The sequence below is a fragment of the Molossus molossus genome, unplaced genomic scaffold (assembly GCF_014108415.1).
Source record: "Molossus molossus isolate mMolMol1 unplaced genomic scaffold, mMolMol1.p scaffold_m16_p_23, whole genome shotgun sequence".
In the NCBI taxonomy this organism is placed as follows: domain Eukaryota; kingdom Metazoa; phylum Chordata; class Mammalia; order Chiroptera; family Molossidae; genus Molossus; species Molossus molossus.
In genome coordinates, this window is record NW_023425359.1 from 1,968,379 (window position 1) to 1,989,758 (window position 21,380).

The following is a 21,380-nucleotide window of genomic DNA, read 5'->3' on the forward strand; positions in this document are numbered from 1 at the left end:
GGTCATACCATTTAAACTCTCCATCTATAACTCTTGAAATGATAGGATTATTATAGACTCTGAAATTTTTATTTATTTATTTATTTTTTATTTTCCCTATTTTTTTTTTTTTTTTTTTATCCTCACCCGAGGATATTTTTCCATTTTTTGTACAGATAGAGTGGGAGGGAGAGAGAGAGAGAAACATCGACGTGAAGGGACACATCGAGTGGCTGCCACCCGCACGACCAACCAGGGCCGGGGACAAACTGCAACCGAAGTACGTGCCCTTAGCGGAAACCGAACCCAGGTCTCTCCGGACCGCAGGCCGACGCTTTAACCGCTGAGCCAAACTGGCCAGGGCTAGACTCTGAAATTTTTAAAGGAATTTTGGTTCTGATCATTCCAAATGATTAACAAATGTTTTTTTTCTATTTTAACTTACTGTATTTTTAAAATTTCTTTTTCTTTACGTTTTTTTTTTTTAAGAGAGATAGGAAGAGAGAGGGAGAGAGCGATAGAAACATTGATGAGAGAGAACATTGATTGGCTGCCTCCTGCATGCCCCTCGCTGGGGATTTGGCCCACAACCTGGTCATGTGCCCTGACTGGGAATCGAACCGGTGACCTCTTGGTGCATGGGTCGACACGCAACCACTGAGCCACACTGGCTGGGCTTACTGTAAATATTTTTAAAAATATGTTATATATACTGTTGTTTGAACTATTCAGTATAGATGTTTCGTAAATAATATAATGCTTTAAAAAAGGCTCTAAATAGTTATAAAGAAAACACTTTAAGATTTAGTAACAAGCTACAAATGATCGTATAAGAACTTATATACAGACCTTAATTTAAGCACTGGAAAATAATGGGAAATAAACAGGTCAAATTGAGACTAGTATAGAGCATCTGCAGAAAGATCTCAGGTGACATTTGGTAAGAAAATAATATTTACAATGTTTGGCATGAAAATACAGTTTAATTTCAGTTCTTGTTTTGTACAATTTGATGTTTCACCAATAGTTTTTACATATGAAATGCTGAGATTCTTACTTGCAAGGATGGGCTAAGACAGTCTCGTAGTATTTCCTGATAATTTGGTTCATGAACTATTTCAAAAATTTGCTTTCTCTCTTGTGAAGGGTGGGCTGGTGACAAAATATGTGTGAGTAGTCTCCCCAGCTGCATTCGGAAGGTTTCCTTACAAGACCATACAATCTTCGTCCACTGCTGCTTGGAACCACTGGTTTTACTTGAACCCTTAAACCAAAACAGAAATGAATTAGGATCAGATCTTTTAAGTAATAATATAATAACCTCAACACAGCCCTAAAGATCATGGAACATGTTTTATTCTAGATTTTTAAAAGATAGTCTATAGTCTAAATGAGAAAGACACATACAGCCATACAAATAGGGTTTAAAAGATATGGACGTGCACCTTTGCTCAAATAGGCAAAAGGTGGAAACAATCCAAATGCCCACTGATGGGTGAACAAACAAACAAGATGTGGTCCATACACAGAGTGGAATGATACTCAGCCTTAAGAAGGAATGAAGTACTGATGCTTCAACATGGATGAACTAGAAAACATGATGTTAAGTGAAATACATCACACACAAAAGGGCAAATATTGCATGAAATACTGTATTATAATAACTTATATGAAGTATCTAGAAGTCAAATTCAGAGAGACAGAAAGAACAGTGATTATAGGGGCTGGTGGAGGGGGCAACGGAAATAGTGTTTAATCAGCACAGAGTTTCAGTTTGGAATAGTGAAAAGGTTCTGGAGATGGATGGTGGTGATGGTTGTACAACAGCGTGAATGTGCTTACCACCAATTAACTGTACCCTTAGAAATGGTTTAAATAATAAATTTTATGTTACACATATTTTACCACGATTTTAAAAAGAAGATAGATGAAGAAGCTAAAGTCTTAAACCACTTAAAAAGCTACCAAGGGCTTGAAAAATTTTAAACTAATAAATAAATACATAAATAAATAAAATAAAATAATATTAAAGAACAATAGTAGATAAAGCCACACTAATTTTGTAAAACAAAAAAGGATTCATAACAAAGACTTGAATTAGTACTAAAATATTGAGTACAATAGTCAAAAGTTAAGAACTGCATATAAATTGACCACTTGTATTCCCTAACAAATAACCAAAGAAGCTGGTTCAACTGTGGTCCCACTGAGGCTAACCCAATCCTGATCAAATCTCCTGCATTCTGTTTTAAAACTGAAATCAGTACATTTTACAGTTAACTCTGAGTTTTGGAAATTGCTCTCCAATTCCTCCTAGTCCTGAGGGCCCTGTGTGAATTGAATAATTCAGTTCTAAGTGGTACAGACACCAAAATCTAGTTTAGATTTAGAGACTGGCAGAGTCACGCTTTATGAGTTCTGCTGAAATTAGATTGGCCTTTGGTATCTATAGAGTGTACTGACCCATTTGGTCCCTATGGTCAGCTGTAAATGACTCACAGAAACACAAGTGAGTCAATGATAAATGGAGCCTGACGCTTGCTCATATTCTCTATAATTTCAAAGGACTTGAACACATTTAGGCCAAGATCTAAACTTCACAATAATTCATAATAATAATCATTCAAAAGTAAGTAGGTACCAATAAATTACTTTAAAAACGGGTTATTAATTAAAACTCTCATAGAACTTGTTAAAGCCCGACTCTTAAACTGCAATATTAGAAAATGGCTTTCAGGTCACAGACTTAAAACCAATGCTGCACAAAGTGAGTCCTTTTGTAATGGGTGACTCAGCAAATATTACTCCATTATTAAAAATTTAAGATGTCTGAGCTTTTAAAAACTCTGAGAAAGAGTAGAAATATGATCTCTCATCCTTTGAGACGATATGGTGGGACCTGGAGAGTATTATGCTAAGGGAAATAAGCCAATCAGAGAAAGACAAATATCACATGTTCTCACTTATTTGTGGAATATAATGAACAAAATAAGCTGATGAACAAAATAAACCCAGAGACACAGAAGCAGGGAACAGACTGACAAACCTCAGAGAAAGGGGTGAGATGGAAGGTGAGGGCAGGAAGAGGTAAACCAAAGAATTTATGTGCATATATGCATAACCGATGGACACAGACAACAATACTGTGAAGGGGTGGGTTGTAGGAGCAAGGAGCAGGGCTTCAATGGGGAAAAAAGAAGAAACATCTGTAACAAAAATAAACTAATTAATGAAAAAAAAGGTAGTGGATTCTATTTCTGGTCAGGGCATATAAAAAATAAATAAGTAAAAATAAAACCATAAAATACAGACATAAAACCTACTCCTGATTTGTTCTTCTTTCTCAAGATTGCTGGGGCTATTTGGGATCTTTTTGGTTCCATATAAAATTTTGGAGTATTTGTTCTACATCTGTGAAAAATGCTGTTGGTAGTTTAATAGGGATTGCATTGAATGTATAGATTCCTTTGGGTAGTATGGACATTTTAATGATATTAATTCTTCCTACCCATGAACATAGTATATGCTTCCACCTGTTTGTATCTTCCGTTATTTCTTTATTCGATTCTTATTTTTTTCTGAGTAAATGGAATTGTTATCTTAGTTTCTCTTTCTGATAGTTCATTATTGGTGTATAAAAATGTCCACCAAATAAAAACTGGCCCTGGCTGGTTTTGCTCAGTGGTTAGAGCATTGCCTGTGGACCAAAGATTCACGGGTTTGATTCTGGTCAAGGGCAGGTACCTACCTCAGTTGGGATTTGGTCCCTGGCCCTGGTCAGGGTCGTGTGGGAGGCAGCCAATCAATGTGTCCCTCTCACACTGACGTTTCTCTCTCTCTTCTCCTCCCTCCCTCCCACTCTTTCTGAAGATAAATGGAAAAATATCCTCAGGTGAGGATTTAAAAAAAAATGTCACCAATTTTTGCACATTAATTTTGTATCCTGCTACTTTGCCAAATTCCTTTATTAGATCTAGTAGTTTTTTGGTGGAATCTTTAGGGTTTTCTATGTATAATATCATGTCACCTGCAAATAATAACAATTAAAATTAGAGGTATCATAACGCCTTATATCAAGGCCATAGTAATCAAAACGGCCCGACACTGGCACAAGAAAAAGCATATAGATCAATGGAACAGAACAGAGAGCCCAGAAATCAATCTATGTTTATCTTTATGGTTAATTAATATTTGACAAAGGAGACAAGAACACACAATGAAGTAAAGACAGTCTCTTTGATAAATGGAGCCGAGAAAACTGGACAGGAATGTGCAAAAACATGAAACTAGACCACCAACTTACACCATACATAAGAATAAAATAAAAATGGATAAAACCGTAAAAATCCTAGAAGAAAACATAGGCAGTAAAATCTCAGACATCTCTTGTAGCAATATTTTTGCCTATACAGCTCCTAGGGCAAGGGAAACAAAGGAAAACAAAAAACAAATGGGGCTATGTCAAACTAAAAAGCTTCTGCACAGTAAAAGAAATCATCAAAAAAATGATAAAGGAACCCACTGTATGGGAGAACATATTCCCCAATGATACATCTGATAAGGGTTAATTTCTAAAATATATAAAGAACTCATACAACTCAACACCAGGAAGACAATCCAATTTAAAAATGAACAGATACTTCTCCAAAGAGGATATACAGATGGCCAATAGACATATAAAAAAATGCTCAAGGTCACTAATCTTCAGAAAAATGCAAATTAAAACCACAATGAACAGCCTGGTACTGGCACAAGAACAGGCATATAGACCAGTGGAACAGAAAAGAAAACCCAGAAATGGACCCAAGGCAATATGCTCAATTAATATTTGACAAAGGTGGCAAGAGCATACAGTGGAGTAAAGACAGCCTCTTCAATAAATGGTGGTGTGATCATCGGACAGCTACATGCAAAAAAATGAAACTAGACCATCAACTTATACCATACACAAGAATAAACTCAAAATGGATAAAAGACTTAAATATGACTCATGAATCCATAAAAATCCTAGAAGAAACTGTAGGCAACAAAATTTCAGACATCGTATGCAGCAGAATTTTCACTGATACATACCCAAGGCAACAGAAACAAAGGAGAAAATGAACACATGGGACTACCTCAACCTCAAAATTCTGCACAGCAAAAGATACAATCATCAAAATGGAAAGGCAACCCACTGTTTGGGAAAGCATAATTGCCAATGATATATCAGATAAGGGGTTAATTTCCAATATATATAGAGTGCTCATACAAGTCAACAAAAGGAAGACAAACAATCCAATTAAAAAATGGGCAGAGGAACTAAATAGACACCTCTCCAAACAGGACATACAAATGACTAAGAGAAATATGAAGAAATGCTCAACATCACTAATCATCAGAGAGATGTAAATTAAAACAACAACGAGGTATCACCTCACACCTGTCAGAATGGCAACCATCAACAAATCATCAGACAAGAAGTGTTGGCAAGGGTGTGGAGAAAAGGGGACTCTAATACACTGCTGGTGGGAATGCAGACTGGTGCAGCCACTATGGAAAACACTATGGTGTTACCTCAAAAATTAAAAATTGAACTTGCATTTGACCCAGTGATACCACTTCTAGGAATATACCCTAAGAAGCCTGAAACACCAATCAGAAAGAATATAGTACCCCTATGTTTATAACAGCACTATTTACAATAGCTAAGATCTGGAAACAGCCCAAATGTCCATCAGTAGACGAATGGATAAAAAAGCTGTGGTACATAGACACAATGGAGTACTATGCAGCTGTAAGAAAAAAAGATCTCTTATCCTTTGAGATGACATGGAGGGACCTGGAAAGTATCATCCTAAGCAAAACAAGCCAAACAGAGAAAGACAAGTATCATATGATCTCACTTATTTGTGGAATATAATGAACATAACAGTCTGAGGAATGGGGTAGTCCTAGAGATGTGGAAGTGGGATACAGACTGACAATCCCCAGAAGAGGGGGTGCTGGGGGAGAGATAAACTACAGAACTTATATGCATGTGTGCATGAATAATGGACATGGACAATAAGGCTGGGGGACAGGGTGGGGAGGGAGGAGGAGGGGGGAATCAGTGGGAGAAAAAGGAGAAACATGTGGAACAAAAATAAATTAATTAAATTAAAAAAAACCCCCACAATGAGATATCACATCACACCAGACAGAATGGCTACTATCAATAAATCAACAAACAAGTGCTGGCAAGAATGTGGACAAAAGGAACCACTGCTGGTAGGAATGCAGACTGGTGCAGCCACTGTGGAAAACAGTATGGAGTTTCCTAAAAAACTTAAAAATGGAACTGCTGTTTGACCCATTGATCCCACTCTGGGAATATATCCTCTAAGAATCCCAAATCACCAATCAGAAAGAATACAAGCACCCCTATGTTCATAGCAGCACTATTTATAGTAGCCAAGATCTGCAAACAGCCCAAATGTCCATCAGTAGATGAGTGGATAAAAAAGCTGTGGTACATTTACACAATGTAATACTATGCAGCCATAAAATAAGAAACTCTTACCTTTTGACAGCATGGATGGACCTGGAGATTATTATGCTAAGTGAAATATGCCAGTCAGAGAAAGACAAGTACCATATGATCTCACTTATATGTGGAATCTAATGAACAAAATAAACTGATAAACTAAATAGAACTAGAGGCATGGATACATGGAACAGACTGACAGCTGTCAGAGGGGAGGGATTGGGGGGACTAGATGAAAGAAGGTGAAGAGATTAGCCAAAGAACATATATGCATACCCACAGACACAGACAACGGTGAGGTGATGCCCTGAGGGAAGGGGGCTGCGGGAGGGGTGGAGGTGGGAAAAGGATAGGAAAATGGGGACATCTGTAATAGTGTCAACAATAAAAATAAAGTAAAAAAACACATACTAAAACCTCTATTCCTTTTATGTGAATGGACATTCCTTTTAATTAATTTACTTACAATAGATACTTTGAATCCTTCTACCAGGTACGTGAATATTTCTTTCTGAAATGGATTGAAAACGGAAATCTGTTCATGATGAATATTTTCTTCAGAAATTTCAGTTTGGGAAACTGAGGTCTTGTTTTGAGTGGCATTTTCTGGAGTACTCAAAATGTCAACAATGTCTGGACTAAACTCTAAATTTAAAGAAGAATAAAAAATTAGTCAAACCACTGATACCTATCATTACAAATGTAATTATGTTGGTAAAAATATTCTATGTAATTACTGATTCAGTTGACACAATATAAATGTGCAGATGTTATTAACTGTAGAATATACTAGAGAAAGTGATCTCACTTAAAACAGTATAGAAATTTAAACATATATAAGCCGTGTATTTCTAAATTAAAGATTTATTTTACTAATAAAGATGAAGATTAAACTACAAAATTATTGAAGCCATGAAGTTCTTGTATAAATCAAACATAAAGATCATGTGATGTTGATCTCACTTATTTGTGGAATATAATGAACAAAACAAACTGATGAACAAAATAGACCCAGAGACATAGAAGTAGGGTACAGACTGCCAAACCTCAGAACGGGTAGGGGGAGAGGGAAGAGATAAACCACAGAACTCATATGCATGTGTATGTAACCAATGGACATAGACAACAATGCTGGGGACAGGGCGGGGAGGAGGGATCAGGAGGAGGGTGTCAACTGGGGGAAAAGGAGAAACATCTGTAACAAAAATAAATTTAAAAAATTTTTTAAAAAGATCATGTGATATTTATTACATTAGGTGGATGTGCCGAGTTATTTCTCTCATGTGCTATCCCATTAAATGTTGTGTATGTGATAAAAATGGTTCAATTTCAGACTTTAGTCTCAGGATCAGTTCTCTCAAATACAAATCAGAGAAGTTTTTTTGTTTTATTTTTGTTAATCCTCATATCCAAGATTATTTTTTCCATTGATTTTTAGAGAGAGTGGAACGGAGCGGGGTGTTGGGTGGGGAGAGAAACATTGATGTGAGAGAGACACATGGATTGATTGCCTCCCACATGTCCCCTGACCGAGGCCAGAGATCGAACCTGCAAGCAGGTATGTGCCCTTGATCAGGAATCAAACTCAAGATCCTACAGTGAGAGGGCCAACACTCTCACCACTTAGCCACACCCGCTGGGCTAAATTAGAGAGAAAAAAAAAATCTTGGATGTATTGTTTTTCTAGTGATTAACAATTACTGTTGTCCCCCTGCCTTCTTGGAGTTATTTGAACATTTTTAGAATCCAATTTTGACTTATCTATATTGCTTTTGAGTGTATTTCTTTGCACAGCTTTTTAGTGGCTGCTCTAGATATTATATTTGATATATAAATAGATAAATCATTGGCCACTATAGAAATGCAAATTGAAACCACAATGCAGTATCACTATACATATCAGAACAGCTAAAATGAAAAACAATGACAATTCCAAACACTCCTAAGGATGTGAAAAAACAAACAAACAGACCACTCATACATTTATGGTAGAAATATAAAATTGTACAGTCACTCTGAAAAAGTTTGGCAGTTAACAAGAAGAAAACATACTACCACACAACCCAACAACTGTACTCTGGGCATTTATCCCAGGAAAATGAAGACTTATGTTCACACAGAAACCTGCACATAAGTGTTATAGCAGCTTTATTTGTAAATGCCCCAAACTGGAAACAACCCAGATGGTCTTTCAGCAGGTGCACAGCTGAACACATTGTGATACGTCTACACTACAAATACTACTCAGCAAAAACAAAAAGTGTTAACAACCAGGCCAACTCTCTAGAAAATGATGCTGAGTGAAAATACCCAAGGCTACATTCTGTATGATTCCGTTTACATAATATTTTTGAAATGATGAAAGTATAGGAATGAAGAACAGATTAGAGGTTGCCAGAGACTACAGAAGTGGGGTGGGAAGAAAGTGGGTATGACTATAAAAAGGCAACATAAGGGATCCTTGTGGTGATAGAAGTGTTCTGTTTCTTGACTCTTTCAATGTTAATATCCTGGTGCTGATGTTAGCAGTGTTTTGCATGATCCATTGGGGGGAAACTAGATAATGGGTACATGAGATGTCTGAAATATTTCTCAACAGCTACATTTGAATCTATGATTACAATTGTCCCTCCTTATCTGTGGTTTTGCTTCCCACAATTCCAGTTACCCATGGTCAACTGAGGTTTGAAAATATTAAATGGACAACTCCAGAAATAAACAATTCATAAGTTTTAAATTTCATGCTGTTCTGAGTAGTGTGCTGAAATCCCCCACTGTCCTGCCTGGGATGTGAATAATCCCTTTGTCCGGCGCATTGAAGCTGCAAATGCTCCCCGCCTGTTAGTTAGTAGCCATCATGATGATCAGACTGTGTGTCATGGTATCACTGTGCTCGTGTCCAAGTTGCCCTTATTTGACTTAATTATAGCCCCAAAGCTCAAGAGTAATGATACTGGCAACTTGCCTCTGCCAAGGAGAAGCTGGGAAGTGCTTCCTTTAAATGAAAAGATATGTATGAAAAAAAAAAGTATATATAGGGTTTCAGTACTATTCATGGTTACAGGCATCCACAGGAGGGGGGGGCGGTGTGAGAAAAATTAAAAAAGTCAATCAAGGCCTGCATTTAACACATTGAAAAATGGACCTTTATTCAAGACTATTGTTTCTTTTTTATTATTATTATTGTTGAAAGTATTATAGATGTCCCCCATTTTTCCCCCATTGACCCTCTCCTCCCTGCTCCTGCCCCCCCTCCTGCTTTCCCCAACCTACTGTCTGTGTCCATTGGTTGTGCATAGATACATGTAAGTTCATTGGTTTATCTCTTCCCACCCCTCCCACCTCCCTTCCCTCTGAGATTTGTCAGTCTGTTCCCTACTTCCGTGACTCTGGCTCTATTTTGTTTGTTTGTTTGTTTTTTTATCCTCACCCGAGGACGTTTTTCCATTTTTTGTACAGATAGAGTGGGAGGAAGAGAGAAGAAGAGATATATATAGAGAAACATCGATGTGAAAGGGACACATCGAGTGGCTGCCACCACACGACCAACCAGGGTCGGGGACAAACTGCAACCGAAGCACATGCCCTTAGCAGGAACCGAACCCGGGTCTCCCCAGACCACAGGCCAGCTCTGGCTCTATTTTGGTTGACAGCTTATTTTGTTCATGATGTTCCCTAAACAAGTGAGATCATGTGGTACTTGTCTTTCTCTAACTGGCTTATTTCGCTCAGCATAATCCTCTCCAAGACCCTCCATGTGGTCTCAAAGGTAAGAGGTCTTTTTTTCTTACAGCTGCATAGTATTCCATTGTGTATATGTACCACAGCTTTTTTATCCACTCATCTACTGATGGACACTTGGGTTGTTTCCAGATCTTAGCTGTTGTAAATAGCGTTGCTATGAACATAGGGGTGTATATATTCTTTCTGATTGGTGTTTCAAGCTTCTTAGGATATATTCCTAGAAGTGAAATAACTCGGTCAAATGGCAATTCCATTTTTAATTTTTTGAGGAAGCACCATATTGTTTTCCATAGTGGCTGCACCAGTCTGTGTTCCCACCAGCAGTGTTCTAGAGTCCCCTTTTCTCCACACCCTCGCCAGCACTTGTTTGAGGATTTGTTGATGGTCGCCATTCTGACAGGCGTGAGGTAATATCTCATAGTCGTTTTAATTTGCATCTCTCTGATGATTAGAGATGATGAGCATTTTTTCATATGTCTCCTCGCCATTTTTATGTCCTGTTTGGAGAAGTGTCTATTCAGGTCCTCTGCCCATTTTTTTTTTTTTATCCTCACCCGGGGACATTTTTCCATTTTTTGTTCAGACAGAGCGGGAGGGAGAGAGAGGAAGAGAGAAACATCAATGTGAAAGGGACACATTGAGTGGCTGCCACCCACACGACCCACCCAGGGCTGGAGACAAACTGCAACTGAGGCACGTGCCCTTAGCGGGGACTGAACCCGGGTCTCTCTGGACTGCAGGCCGATGCTCTAACCGCTGAGCCAAACCGGCCAGGGCTGCCCATTTTTTAAATTGGACTGTCTTCCTTTTCTTGAGTTGTATGAGTACTCTATATATTTTGGATATTAACCCCTTATCCGCTGTATCATTGGCAAATATGTTCTCCCAGAGAGTGGGTTCCCTTTTCATTTTGATGCTGGTTTCTTTTGCCATGCACAAGCTTTCTAGTTTGATGTAGTCCCATTTATTATTTTTTTCCTTTGTTTCTCTTGCCCCAAGCAATGTATCAGTGAAAATTCTGCTACGTGTGATGTCTGAGATTCTTCTGCTGACATTTTTTTCTAGGATTTTTATGGTCTCACAAGTTACTTTGAAGTCTTTTATCAATTTTGAGTTTATTCTTGTGTATTGTGTAAGTTGGTGGTCTAGTTTCATTTTATTGCATATAGCTGTCCAATTTTCCCAACACCATTTATTGAAGAGGCTGTCTTTTCTCTATTGTATGTTCTTGCCTCCTCTGTCAAATATTAATTGTACATACTGTATTAGGTCGATTTCTGGGTTCTCTGTTTTGTTCCATTGATCTATATGCCTGTTCTTGTGCCAGTACCAGGTTGTTTCGATTACGATGGCTTTGTAATATAACTTGCTATCTCGTATTGTGACCCCTTCCATTTTGTTTTTCTTTTTCAAGATTGCTGTGGCTATTTGGCATCTTTTTTGGTTCCATATATACTTTTGGAGTATTTTTCCTAGATCTGTAAAATATGCCATTGGTACTTTAATAGGGATTGCACTGAATCTGTAGATTTGCTTGGGTAGTATGGACATTTTAATGAAGCTGACTTTTCTAATCCATGAATGTGGTATATGTTTCCACTTTTTGATATCTTCCTCTATTTCTTTCTTCAATGTCCTGTAGTTTTCTGAGAACAGGTCTTTCAGCTCTTTGGTTAAGTTTATTCCTAGGTATTTTATTTATTTTTCTGTTGATATGGTAAATGAGATTTTGTTTTAGTTTCCCTTTCTGAGTGTTCATTATTGGTGTATAAGCATGCCATTGATTTCTGGATGTTAATTTTGTATCCTGCTACTGTGCCAAATTCATTTATTAAACCTAGTAGATTTTTGATGGAGTCTTTAGGGTTTTCTATGTATAATATCATGTCATCTGTGAATAATGACAGTTTCACTTCCTCCTTTCCAGTCTGGATGCCTTTTATTTTTTCTTCTTGTCTAATTGCTGTGGCTAAGACTTCCAGACTTCCAAGCTCTTTTTATGAGGCCAGCATAATCCTAATTCCAAAACCAGATAAAGACACTATAAAGAAAGAAAACTACAGGCCAAAATCCCTGATGAACATAGATGCCAAAATCCTCAACAAAATATTACCAAATCAGATCCAGCAATATATTAAAAAAATTATTCACCATGACCAAGTGGGATTTATCCCAGGGATGCAAGGCTGGTACAATATTAGCAAATCAATAAATGTCATACACCACACAAAGAAAATGAAAGATAAAAATCATATGATCATATCAATAGATGCTGAAAAAGCATTTGAAAAAATCCAGCACCCATTTTTTTTTATCCTCACCCGAGGACATTTTTCCATTTTTCATTCAGACAGAGTGGGAGAGAGAGAGAGGAAGAGAGAGAGAGAAACATCGATGTGAAAGGGACACATCGAGTGGCTGCCACCCACATGACCCAACCAGGGCAGGGGACAAACAGGAACCAAAGTACATGCCCTTAGCAGGAACCGAACCCGGGTCTCTCTGGACCACAGGCTGACGCTCTAACTGCTGAGCCACACCGGCCAGGGTCAGCACCCATTTCTGATAAAAACACTCTGCAAAGTGGGAATAGAGGGATCATGTCTCAGCACAACAAAGGCCATTTATGAAAAATCTACAGCCAACATCACACTCAATGGGCAAAATCTAAAAGCATTTTCCTTAAGAACAGAAACAAGACAGGGATGCCCACTTTTTCCACTCTTATTTAACAAGACTATTATTTCAAAACAATCCTTCTAATAGTATGGAAATCTATCCAGTTCCATCTTAAATTACTTCCCTTTTAGTTCAAGATTTGAGCAAGGACACATTTAATCCCCACTCCTACCTTGATAAATAATCCGATTAACAGCCAAAGTGGTGAGCTTCTGCAATCTCTGTGCAAGCTCTGTTTCGCTTGCCTGGACAGGGTTCTCCTGGCTCATTCTCCGTTGCATCATCATATGAAGTTCATCACTCGCCACTGAACGCATTTTCATCAGAAGGGAGTCAGTTTGAGCAAGGGGAAATTTCCGAGGACCTTCGAATATATAAATTAAAATATCAAATGCCAGAGTTATTAGTTATAACAAGATCAAGAAAACTATTTGTACCGCAACTTTTTGAATATCAGAACATGAAAAGAACCTTATTTAATACAAAGTTAATTTACACAAAGGAAAGAGAGTGATTAAGAGAAAATGATGTTTCTCTCTCTTTGAAGAAGTGCAACAGTACTATCATTTGGCAAAATTTGAGCTTCCTGAAAAACTCCAAGAATTAGAAGGGTACATATAAGTAGTTCAGAATGTTCTGACAAAGTATTTTCAAATACTGTTGCACTTCCTTGCATTCTAAAATAATCAATAGATTTTTAAAGCACATTATGTTTTAGTAAGAACATTACTATTTCTGGATAATTACCACTGCTAAATTTTATAGAATAGTTTTGAAAAGTGTATGCAGTGACATAGGAGAAATCAGTCAGATGAAGGTGAGGAGATCAGAAAGTACCACTCCAGAGATTTGCTATTGAACGATTTGCTGCATCATTTGGAATTCAATCCTACCAAAGCATTTCCTGAGAAATGTTTCCTCAGATTGAACAGGGAGGACTGGCACTGAGCACCATTACTGCACCTGCTCCGAGAGGTCCCACACAGGGAGTGGATCCAGGAGAAAATGGGGGGAAGGAGTCTTGACTGAACACACTGAAGGAGAAGGGCATCGGAAGTTGACCATAGGAACGAAAGTGGCGTCTTGGTAGGTGAGGAAGAATGGAACCCTTCATTGGAATTGAACCTTTGTTTTAGATTATGAAAACATATATCAATCTTCATAAATAGTCTCTATAAACATTACTTATATATGACTAAAATATGTTAATGACTCATCCTACAAGATATTGAGATATTTTAATAGCATTTTATATTGTTTACTATTTTAGGTAGTCAGTATTTTAAATCAGTCAATACATTTTGGTGAGTCACCTTTGAGACAAAAAAAAAAACCAACAACCTTGAAGCAAATAAAAAGAAAAATTCGTATCTGTGATATATTCAAGGATAACAGTGTCAGATTATGTCCTTAGTTTAAGCAGATTCTTCCTCATGTCCACTTCTCTGACAGTTTTCACTTGTATAAGCAGCTGGCAATGGTAATCCAGAGGCACAGCCATACACTGAACAAGAAAATGCAAGTCCTCAGCAGTGCTATGTACGTGACAAAGGGTGGTGGGGGTTCAGCTCTCATGCTGAGAAGCTACCTGAGCTACTGTGGCCCTCAGTGCACTTTTTTCTAAGCCTCAGTTTCCATATATGTAAGATGTGGGTTAGAAAGTAAAATAGAGCCTATCCCACAGGTAGACATTTGCCACTATCTGACACTATATTAAATATATTTGTTTACAGGCTTACTGACTATTTTCTCCAGTAAAATATAAGTTCCATGAGAGCAGATAAAATGATAACTGGTACATGGCTTATGTTCAATAAATATAGTTGATGGTTGTAAGAATGGATAAAATGAGTTGTTCTGTGGATTAAATAAAATAATGATCATAAAACACAATGCCTATCTCATACAAAGAATAAAAAATTATTAATAGTTGGTATTGTTATTAATGGTTGAAATAGAAAAGAAATTCATACAATATATATACATATATAATGTATATATACATATATATTTATTTATGACAGTTTAAATAAATGTGTAGCACTTTCAATAATACCCTAATGCTTATCTCCACATTCATGCATCAAAGAAGTATGTAGTTTTTCATAATGATAAGCAGTGAAAAAAATACATATAAAAAATGTACATCGCTACCCTGTTTATAACAGTAAAAACAAAAAAACACCACACTTTTGTTTATTGATAAAGGTTAGGAAAGATGATCATGGCAAATACATTCATTAAACATAGCCCTGGCCGGTTTGGCTCAGTGGTAGAGTGTCGGCCTGCAGGTTCGGTTCCCACTAAGGGCGCGTACCTTGGTTGCAGTTTGTCTCCGGCCCTGGTTGGTCGTGCGGGTGGCAGCCACTCGATGTGTCCCTTTCAGGTTGATGTTTCTCTCTCTCTCTCTCTCTCTCTCTCTCTCTCTCTCTCTCTCTCTCTCTCTCTCTTTTCTCTCCCTCCCACTCTATCTGAACAAAAAATGGAAAAATGTCCTCGGGTGAGGATAAAAAAAAAAGAATATTTGTATATTATTTCCATATATATCTATATAGAAAGATATCTGTGATACATTGATTAGAAATAGAGGTCAGTTTACAAACAGAAGGTGGAGTGTCATACCACTGGGGCAAAATTACACCTTCTCCTATATATCTCTATACCAAAAAGAACCACAGAGGCAGGAACCGGTGCCTTGTTCATCGGGTAGTAGGGAATGATGGGGCTGTTGGGCAGAAGAATGGTGCACGTAAGTCAGGCCTGTAATAAGATCATTCTGGCATTTAAATAGCATCTGACTCCTCTGAATGTGAGAACTGAACATGGAGATCTGATCGCTGAGGGAACTATGGTCCCAACCCACACATGTCCTTGTTCCCAGTCTGAGTAAATCTATTATCAAAGAACGTGTTGTGGCCCTAACAGAAGTTGAGCTGCTGGCTGTCTCCACCAGTCAAGTCCTGCTGGAGGTGCAAGGTGTGGCAGCGAGGCTGGAGGTGTCATTTGTCTTAGCAGTTTTCAAAAAATGCTTAAGGAGTCTGTTTAGAAAAAAGCTACCCCCTGCCCTGGCCGGTTTGGCTCAGCGGTTAGAGCGTCGGCCTGCGGTCCCGAGAGACCCGGGTTCGGTTCCCGCTAAGGGCACGTACCTCGGTTGCAGTTTGTCCCCGGCTCTGGTCAGTCGTGCGGGTGGCAGCCACTCGATGTGTCCCTTCACGTCGATGTTTCTCTCTCTCTCTGTTCCTCTCTCCCCCTCCTACTCTACCTGAACAAAAAATGGAAAAATGTCCTCGGGTGAGGATAAAAAAAAAAAAGAAAAGAAAAAAGCTACCCCCACACTAATAAGAGTGCTTGTTTTCAGTCTTTGCGGGAACAGACCATCACCTACAAGAGGGAGACAATGGCCATAGAAGTTCCCTAGTCACTTTGGTGCCAGGAACAAACTGACTTGGTGCTTTAGAGCCACACTGGCCAGGGCTATGGGGCTTTGTGTTTGAATCTTTCCTACCCACCGTGTGTGAAGCCAATATACTTTGGCAGTAACTTCCCACTAACAGTGAACAAACAGAAGTCTTTCCCAAATACATGTGTAAACCAACATGAAAAGAATTAAAAAGCAATGACTTAAACCACAAAAAGTGGCATTCTATGACTGGATTCAGACATATTTTAACTAAGGTCATATTTATAACAGGAAAAGTTCTTGGGAGGGATCTGAAGAGATAGAGCCTATAAATCTAACAGACCTGGTGTGAGTGGTGAGGTGGTGAAGGACACAGAGGGAAGCGTGTAGGTATTCTTATTCCAGCAGCCTCTGATTCTAGACCTTGGTGGGTCTGTGAAATGATGAGGCTGGACCTCATGACTTCTAAGGTCTTTTATTAAGTACTAAATTTGTAGGTCTGTAAGCTTCATGTGGTTTACTGCAACTGCACTGTCAGAGTGAAAAATATAAACCCAGGATAAGAGACTAGAGAAACCCTGGTTGGTGTGGATCGATGGTTAGAGCATTGGCCCACACACTGAAGGGCCATGGGTTTGATTCAATATACACTGAATAAAGTGTACATTTGAGTCAATGCGGGTCAAGTACCTGGGGTACGTACCTGGGTTGCAGGTTCGATATCCAGCCTCGGTCGGGGTGCATGTGGGAGGCCACACATCAATGTCTCTCTCTGGAATGATGTTTCTCTCTCTTTCTCTCTCCCTCCCCTTCTACCCTTTCTAAATATAAATGGAAAAAAAATCCTTGGGTGAGGATTAACAAAACAAAAAAAAGAGGCTAGAGAAGTCAGGAGAAAAAAGGATATCTTAGATGAAGGACTAAACATCCATTATCTAGTTTTAAATGGTTCAAACAAACACATGATAAATAATAACAAACTTGGAGGTAAGTAGGGCTTTGAGGCCAAGGTGATAAAAATGCCAGTATCTGAAGAGACAGAGTAAAGAGAAAACAGTCAGAGGGCTATGTGTTGGCCCAGGCCCAGAGTGATGGGAAACTCCCCCAGGGACCTAGGGTTAAAAGCAGAGAATGAGAGATATCCACATGGAAGAAAGCAGTAAAGGTACACTTTCCTGTACCAATAGAGGGTGAGCTCCATCTAAGCACTCGCTGACTCATAAGGAGTCCTGCAAAGGAAAGCTGCTCCAGAAGTCGCCGTTGTGCATGGAGAAAGCTGGCTTCACTGCCCGACCTGGTACAGATGGAATTCTACCGGGACAAGAGGCATGGCCGGAAGGCAGCTCCAGAGGAGGGCTGTTGAGATGTTTAATTAAGGTAGGCTGCAGAGGTCCATGGGGTGTTTACAAGTTTTGTTTATATAAGCTTTTATTCAGCATAATCTAAACATATTACTGCAAAACAATGTATATTTAATAGTTTTATCTACAGATGAGTTTTTCACATGGTTTTTAAATCTGGCAAAGCACTGAATACAGTGAAGGAGTGTAACACACGCAGAAGATCTGGACTGAAAAGTGCTTAAGACTGTAAGTACAAGTTCCCAAGTACTCTGAAGATACATGTGTGTACATATTTATCCAGTATACAAACATACATGTGTACATATGTGTGTGTGTGTACCATATAGATACAACGTGTGTGGGGGGTGTTTTATGTTGTCTTTCTGGATTAGCATATAAAGTTCATAGTGGATTTTGTGGAAAAATTAGGGAGTCTGACAGTATTAATACTTATTATTCGATGCTCTGTACTAATTTACAGCAAGTACTGATGTCAGGTGCAATCTAACCACACCTGAGCCACTATCACCTCCAGCCTGGACCACTGCCACCCCCGCCTCTCCCACTCTCCCCTAATCCACTCTCCACACAGGAGCCACAGTGATCTTTCCAAATGAAACTCTGAATATGTCATGCCACCTCCTTTAACACCTTTGGTGACTTCCCATTCGGAAGAAGTCCAAACTCTGTAGCATGGCTGCTGTGACCACATGCGCACGGGCCCATGCCATCAGGCAGCCTTATCCGCGTCTCTCTCGCCCAACACCACACTCCAGCAGCGGCTTTCTTTCACTTCCTGAGCAAGCCTTGCTTCCTTCTGCCTCAGCACCCTCACCTGAGCCGTCTACTCTGCCTGTGACACCCAATCTCTGACCCTCTCCCTTGCTAACTCCTTTCTGTCCTTTCTGTCCATTAAATCTCACCTCCTCAGACACTCCCCTACCTCCTGATGTAAATCCTTCCTACCCCGGACATTTCTCTGCTATTTGTAATCTCTGTAACAAGGGCAGATTCTGTATCTGTTTTTTAAATCAATGTATCTTCAACATTTAACACAGTGCTTAGCACATGGTAAGTGCTCAAAAGATAATAAAATGAGAACAGCACAGAGAAGGAGCAGTGAGTAGCTTCTTCTGGGAGGATAATTTTCTAAAACTTTATAGCTTAAAATTTTAAACTAATAGTATTTAAAAATGTGAATGGCATCAGAATATAGGAAAGCCTAGCTACCCACAATTCATAATTATTAAAATAATATTTCAATACTCACCAGCAATGCTCTTTCGCTTTTGAAGTATTGTATGATGGGGAGCAGAAGGTAACTGGAATGAATTTGTGAGGTCTTCTGAGTCATGGTTTGCAGTGGTCCTTATAAATTCCATAGCAGCCTGGAGAACTCGGAACTGCAGTGCGACAGCCATATCTAAAAACAGCAGGCACTAGAATGTTTTCAAGCTATGCGGCTGTCAATTTTTATTTTTATATTCATGCAGTATCTAAACTGTCAATAATGTTTTATTAGAATTAAAATTTTAAATCAACATGGGTTCTCGATGATAGTAAAGATTTAACTGTCTTTAAGAGCAATTTTAAAGCAAATTTCCAAATTGTCACAATAAAATACTAGCCCACAAATTTATTTCATTTTATATAATTGTTTTAAAGAACATGCTTTCTTAACATGTAAGATAAAAGTTTAACCAGAAATTCTCACATTTTTGTTTCATATTCACTTTAATATTTGCCATTAAAGAAAACTAAAGGGTGTTATTATTCAACATAGCGTTTTAATTCTACTTGGTAAGAAAAATCAGTGATTTCTTAATTTTTACCATTTAAAAAGGCTTCTTTTTAAAGCTGATAAATATCATCACAAAATTAAGTATAAACTTTCAGTAAAACAGTTTCAAAGAAGAAAGAGATTAGGTTCAAACAACATTTTTGGCTACTATACAACTCTCCCCAAACTCCATAAAAATTAAATCTTACTTTGTGTCCTCTTATTTCTGCTGTTTTGAAGATATCCAAGCAACACAATGAGGTCTTCAATAACTCTAAAATACTGTGAGCCTGAGGAACTGCAGGCATGAACTGTAACAGCTATGAGAAGTTGCTGTATATCACAAGCAAGCAGTTTGTATTCATTCAAAGGAATGCTAAAGAAAAAGAAAAATAATTTAAGGCTAAGATAACTGGTTGAAATTCTTGTTCTCCCAGCATGCATTCATTCAATACTTATTCATGCTTACTCTATGGCAGGTAATACACATTGCATGCTGGAAACAGATATGTGAAAACACACTTTGACTCCTGTCAAAAGTCGACTGTCTTGCAAAGAACCAGACGAGTAAAGAGATAACTATAAATAGTAAATGGTGATAAGTGTAACAACAGAAGTTAACACAGCTACTATGGGAACATATAGACAGATTTCTAACCCACACTAAAGGTGGAGATTCTATAGGTATGAATAGGACCATTCGGAGAAGGCTTCTCAGAGAAGTTGAATTTGGATACGATAATTAACCTCCCTGAATCTCACATATACAAATTATAGTTATTTTTAGGATTCAAAGAGAGAATAGATTTGAACACGTATTAATCACTTATAAATACCTAATACATATGAATTAGTTATTCTGTCCCTCAATTTTTAACATTGATAATCTACCTAAGCACACTTATCTCCATTTACTTTTCCAAATAAAATAAGTTAGAAATGGCAATTATTTTGGACCAATTAATAAAGTAGTATATTAGCAACATTCAGCAAGTACAATTTATTTATTTATTTACTTTCATTTTTTTTTATTGTTGTATTACAGATGTCCCCCTCTTTCCCCCACTGACCTCCTCCTTCTTGTTCCCACCCCACTCCTGCTTTCCCCAACCTAATGTCTGTGTCCACTGGTTGTGCATATCAATTTTTTTTTTTTTTTTAAACACGTTACTTTTAGAAGAAGCCTGCAGGCACTCTTTCTGAGTTCTACCAATTTCATGCTTTGTATTGTAATCAAGGCTAACTGTTTTGAGGAAATATAATTTGTATTTCTCATATGCCTAGCACACAGACCCTAAATAGAACAGGTGCCCAATAAAAATGGAACTGAGCTGAGTACAAGGAGTGTCTGTTGTACTCACAGAACCTACTTGGCCTAGAGCAGCAATTTCCAACCTTTTCCTCTCGGGCACACATAAACTGATTACTAAAATTTGTGGCACACCAAAAAAAATATTTTTTAGCTGATCTGACCATAAAAAAAAAATAGGTATAATTTTGATTCATTCACACCAGACAGCTATTGTTGTGTTGGTTGTTGCCATTTTTCTATTTGACAATCTAAGGGAAAAGAGGTCAATGCCCCTGACTAAAGAGTCAGGTATTGCATGTTTTAAAAATTCTTGCAGCACACTGGTCGAAAATCGCTGGCCTGACAAACACCAGGATATGCTCCACTTTCTCTGCAGAAATGTAGATAATATTTCATGCTTGAACATGCAATAAGATAATGCTTCTGGAGATTTATATTTTATAATTATGCTAATAAAATATCATACTGTACATCATACATGCAAATACCAGAGGCACGACATTCCAATAAAAATATAATCTCCTAGCATATTTCTTAAAGCTGTTAATCAATTTGGTGGACAGACACTTGCCAATATACTTTGGTGATGAGAGATTGATTTATGGTAGCAGACAATAGAAGAAGAATAGCATTCGAGT

At 38.1% G+C, this 21,380-nt stretch overlaps 1 protein-coding gene across 2 annotated transcripts in view; it reads right to left on the reverse strand.

Annotated features, from left to right (window-relative positions):
- Positions 1-21,380, reverse strand: part of LYST (lysosomal trafficking regulator) — a 190,005-nt gene that overhangs the window by 85,927 nt on the left and 82,698 nt on the right. For both annotated transcript variants that reach the window (XM_036277375.1, XM_036277374.1), the window contains 5 exons: positions 19,640-19,806; positions 18,921-19,073; positions 13,080-13,271; positions 6,951-7,129; positions 1,037-1,243 (listed from right to left, as the gene is read on the reverse strand). In XM_036277375.1, coding sequence (XP_036133268.1) covers positions 1,037-1,243; positions 6,951-7,129; positions 13,080-13,271; positions 18,921-19,073; positions 19,640-19,806 — 898 coding nt within the window. The remainder of the gene's footprint in view (positions 1-1,036; positions 1,244-6,950; positions 7,130-13,079; positions 13,272-18,920; positions 19,074-19,639; positions 19,807-21,380) is intronic.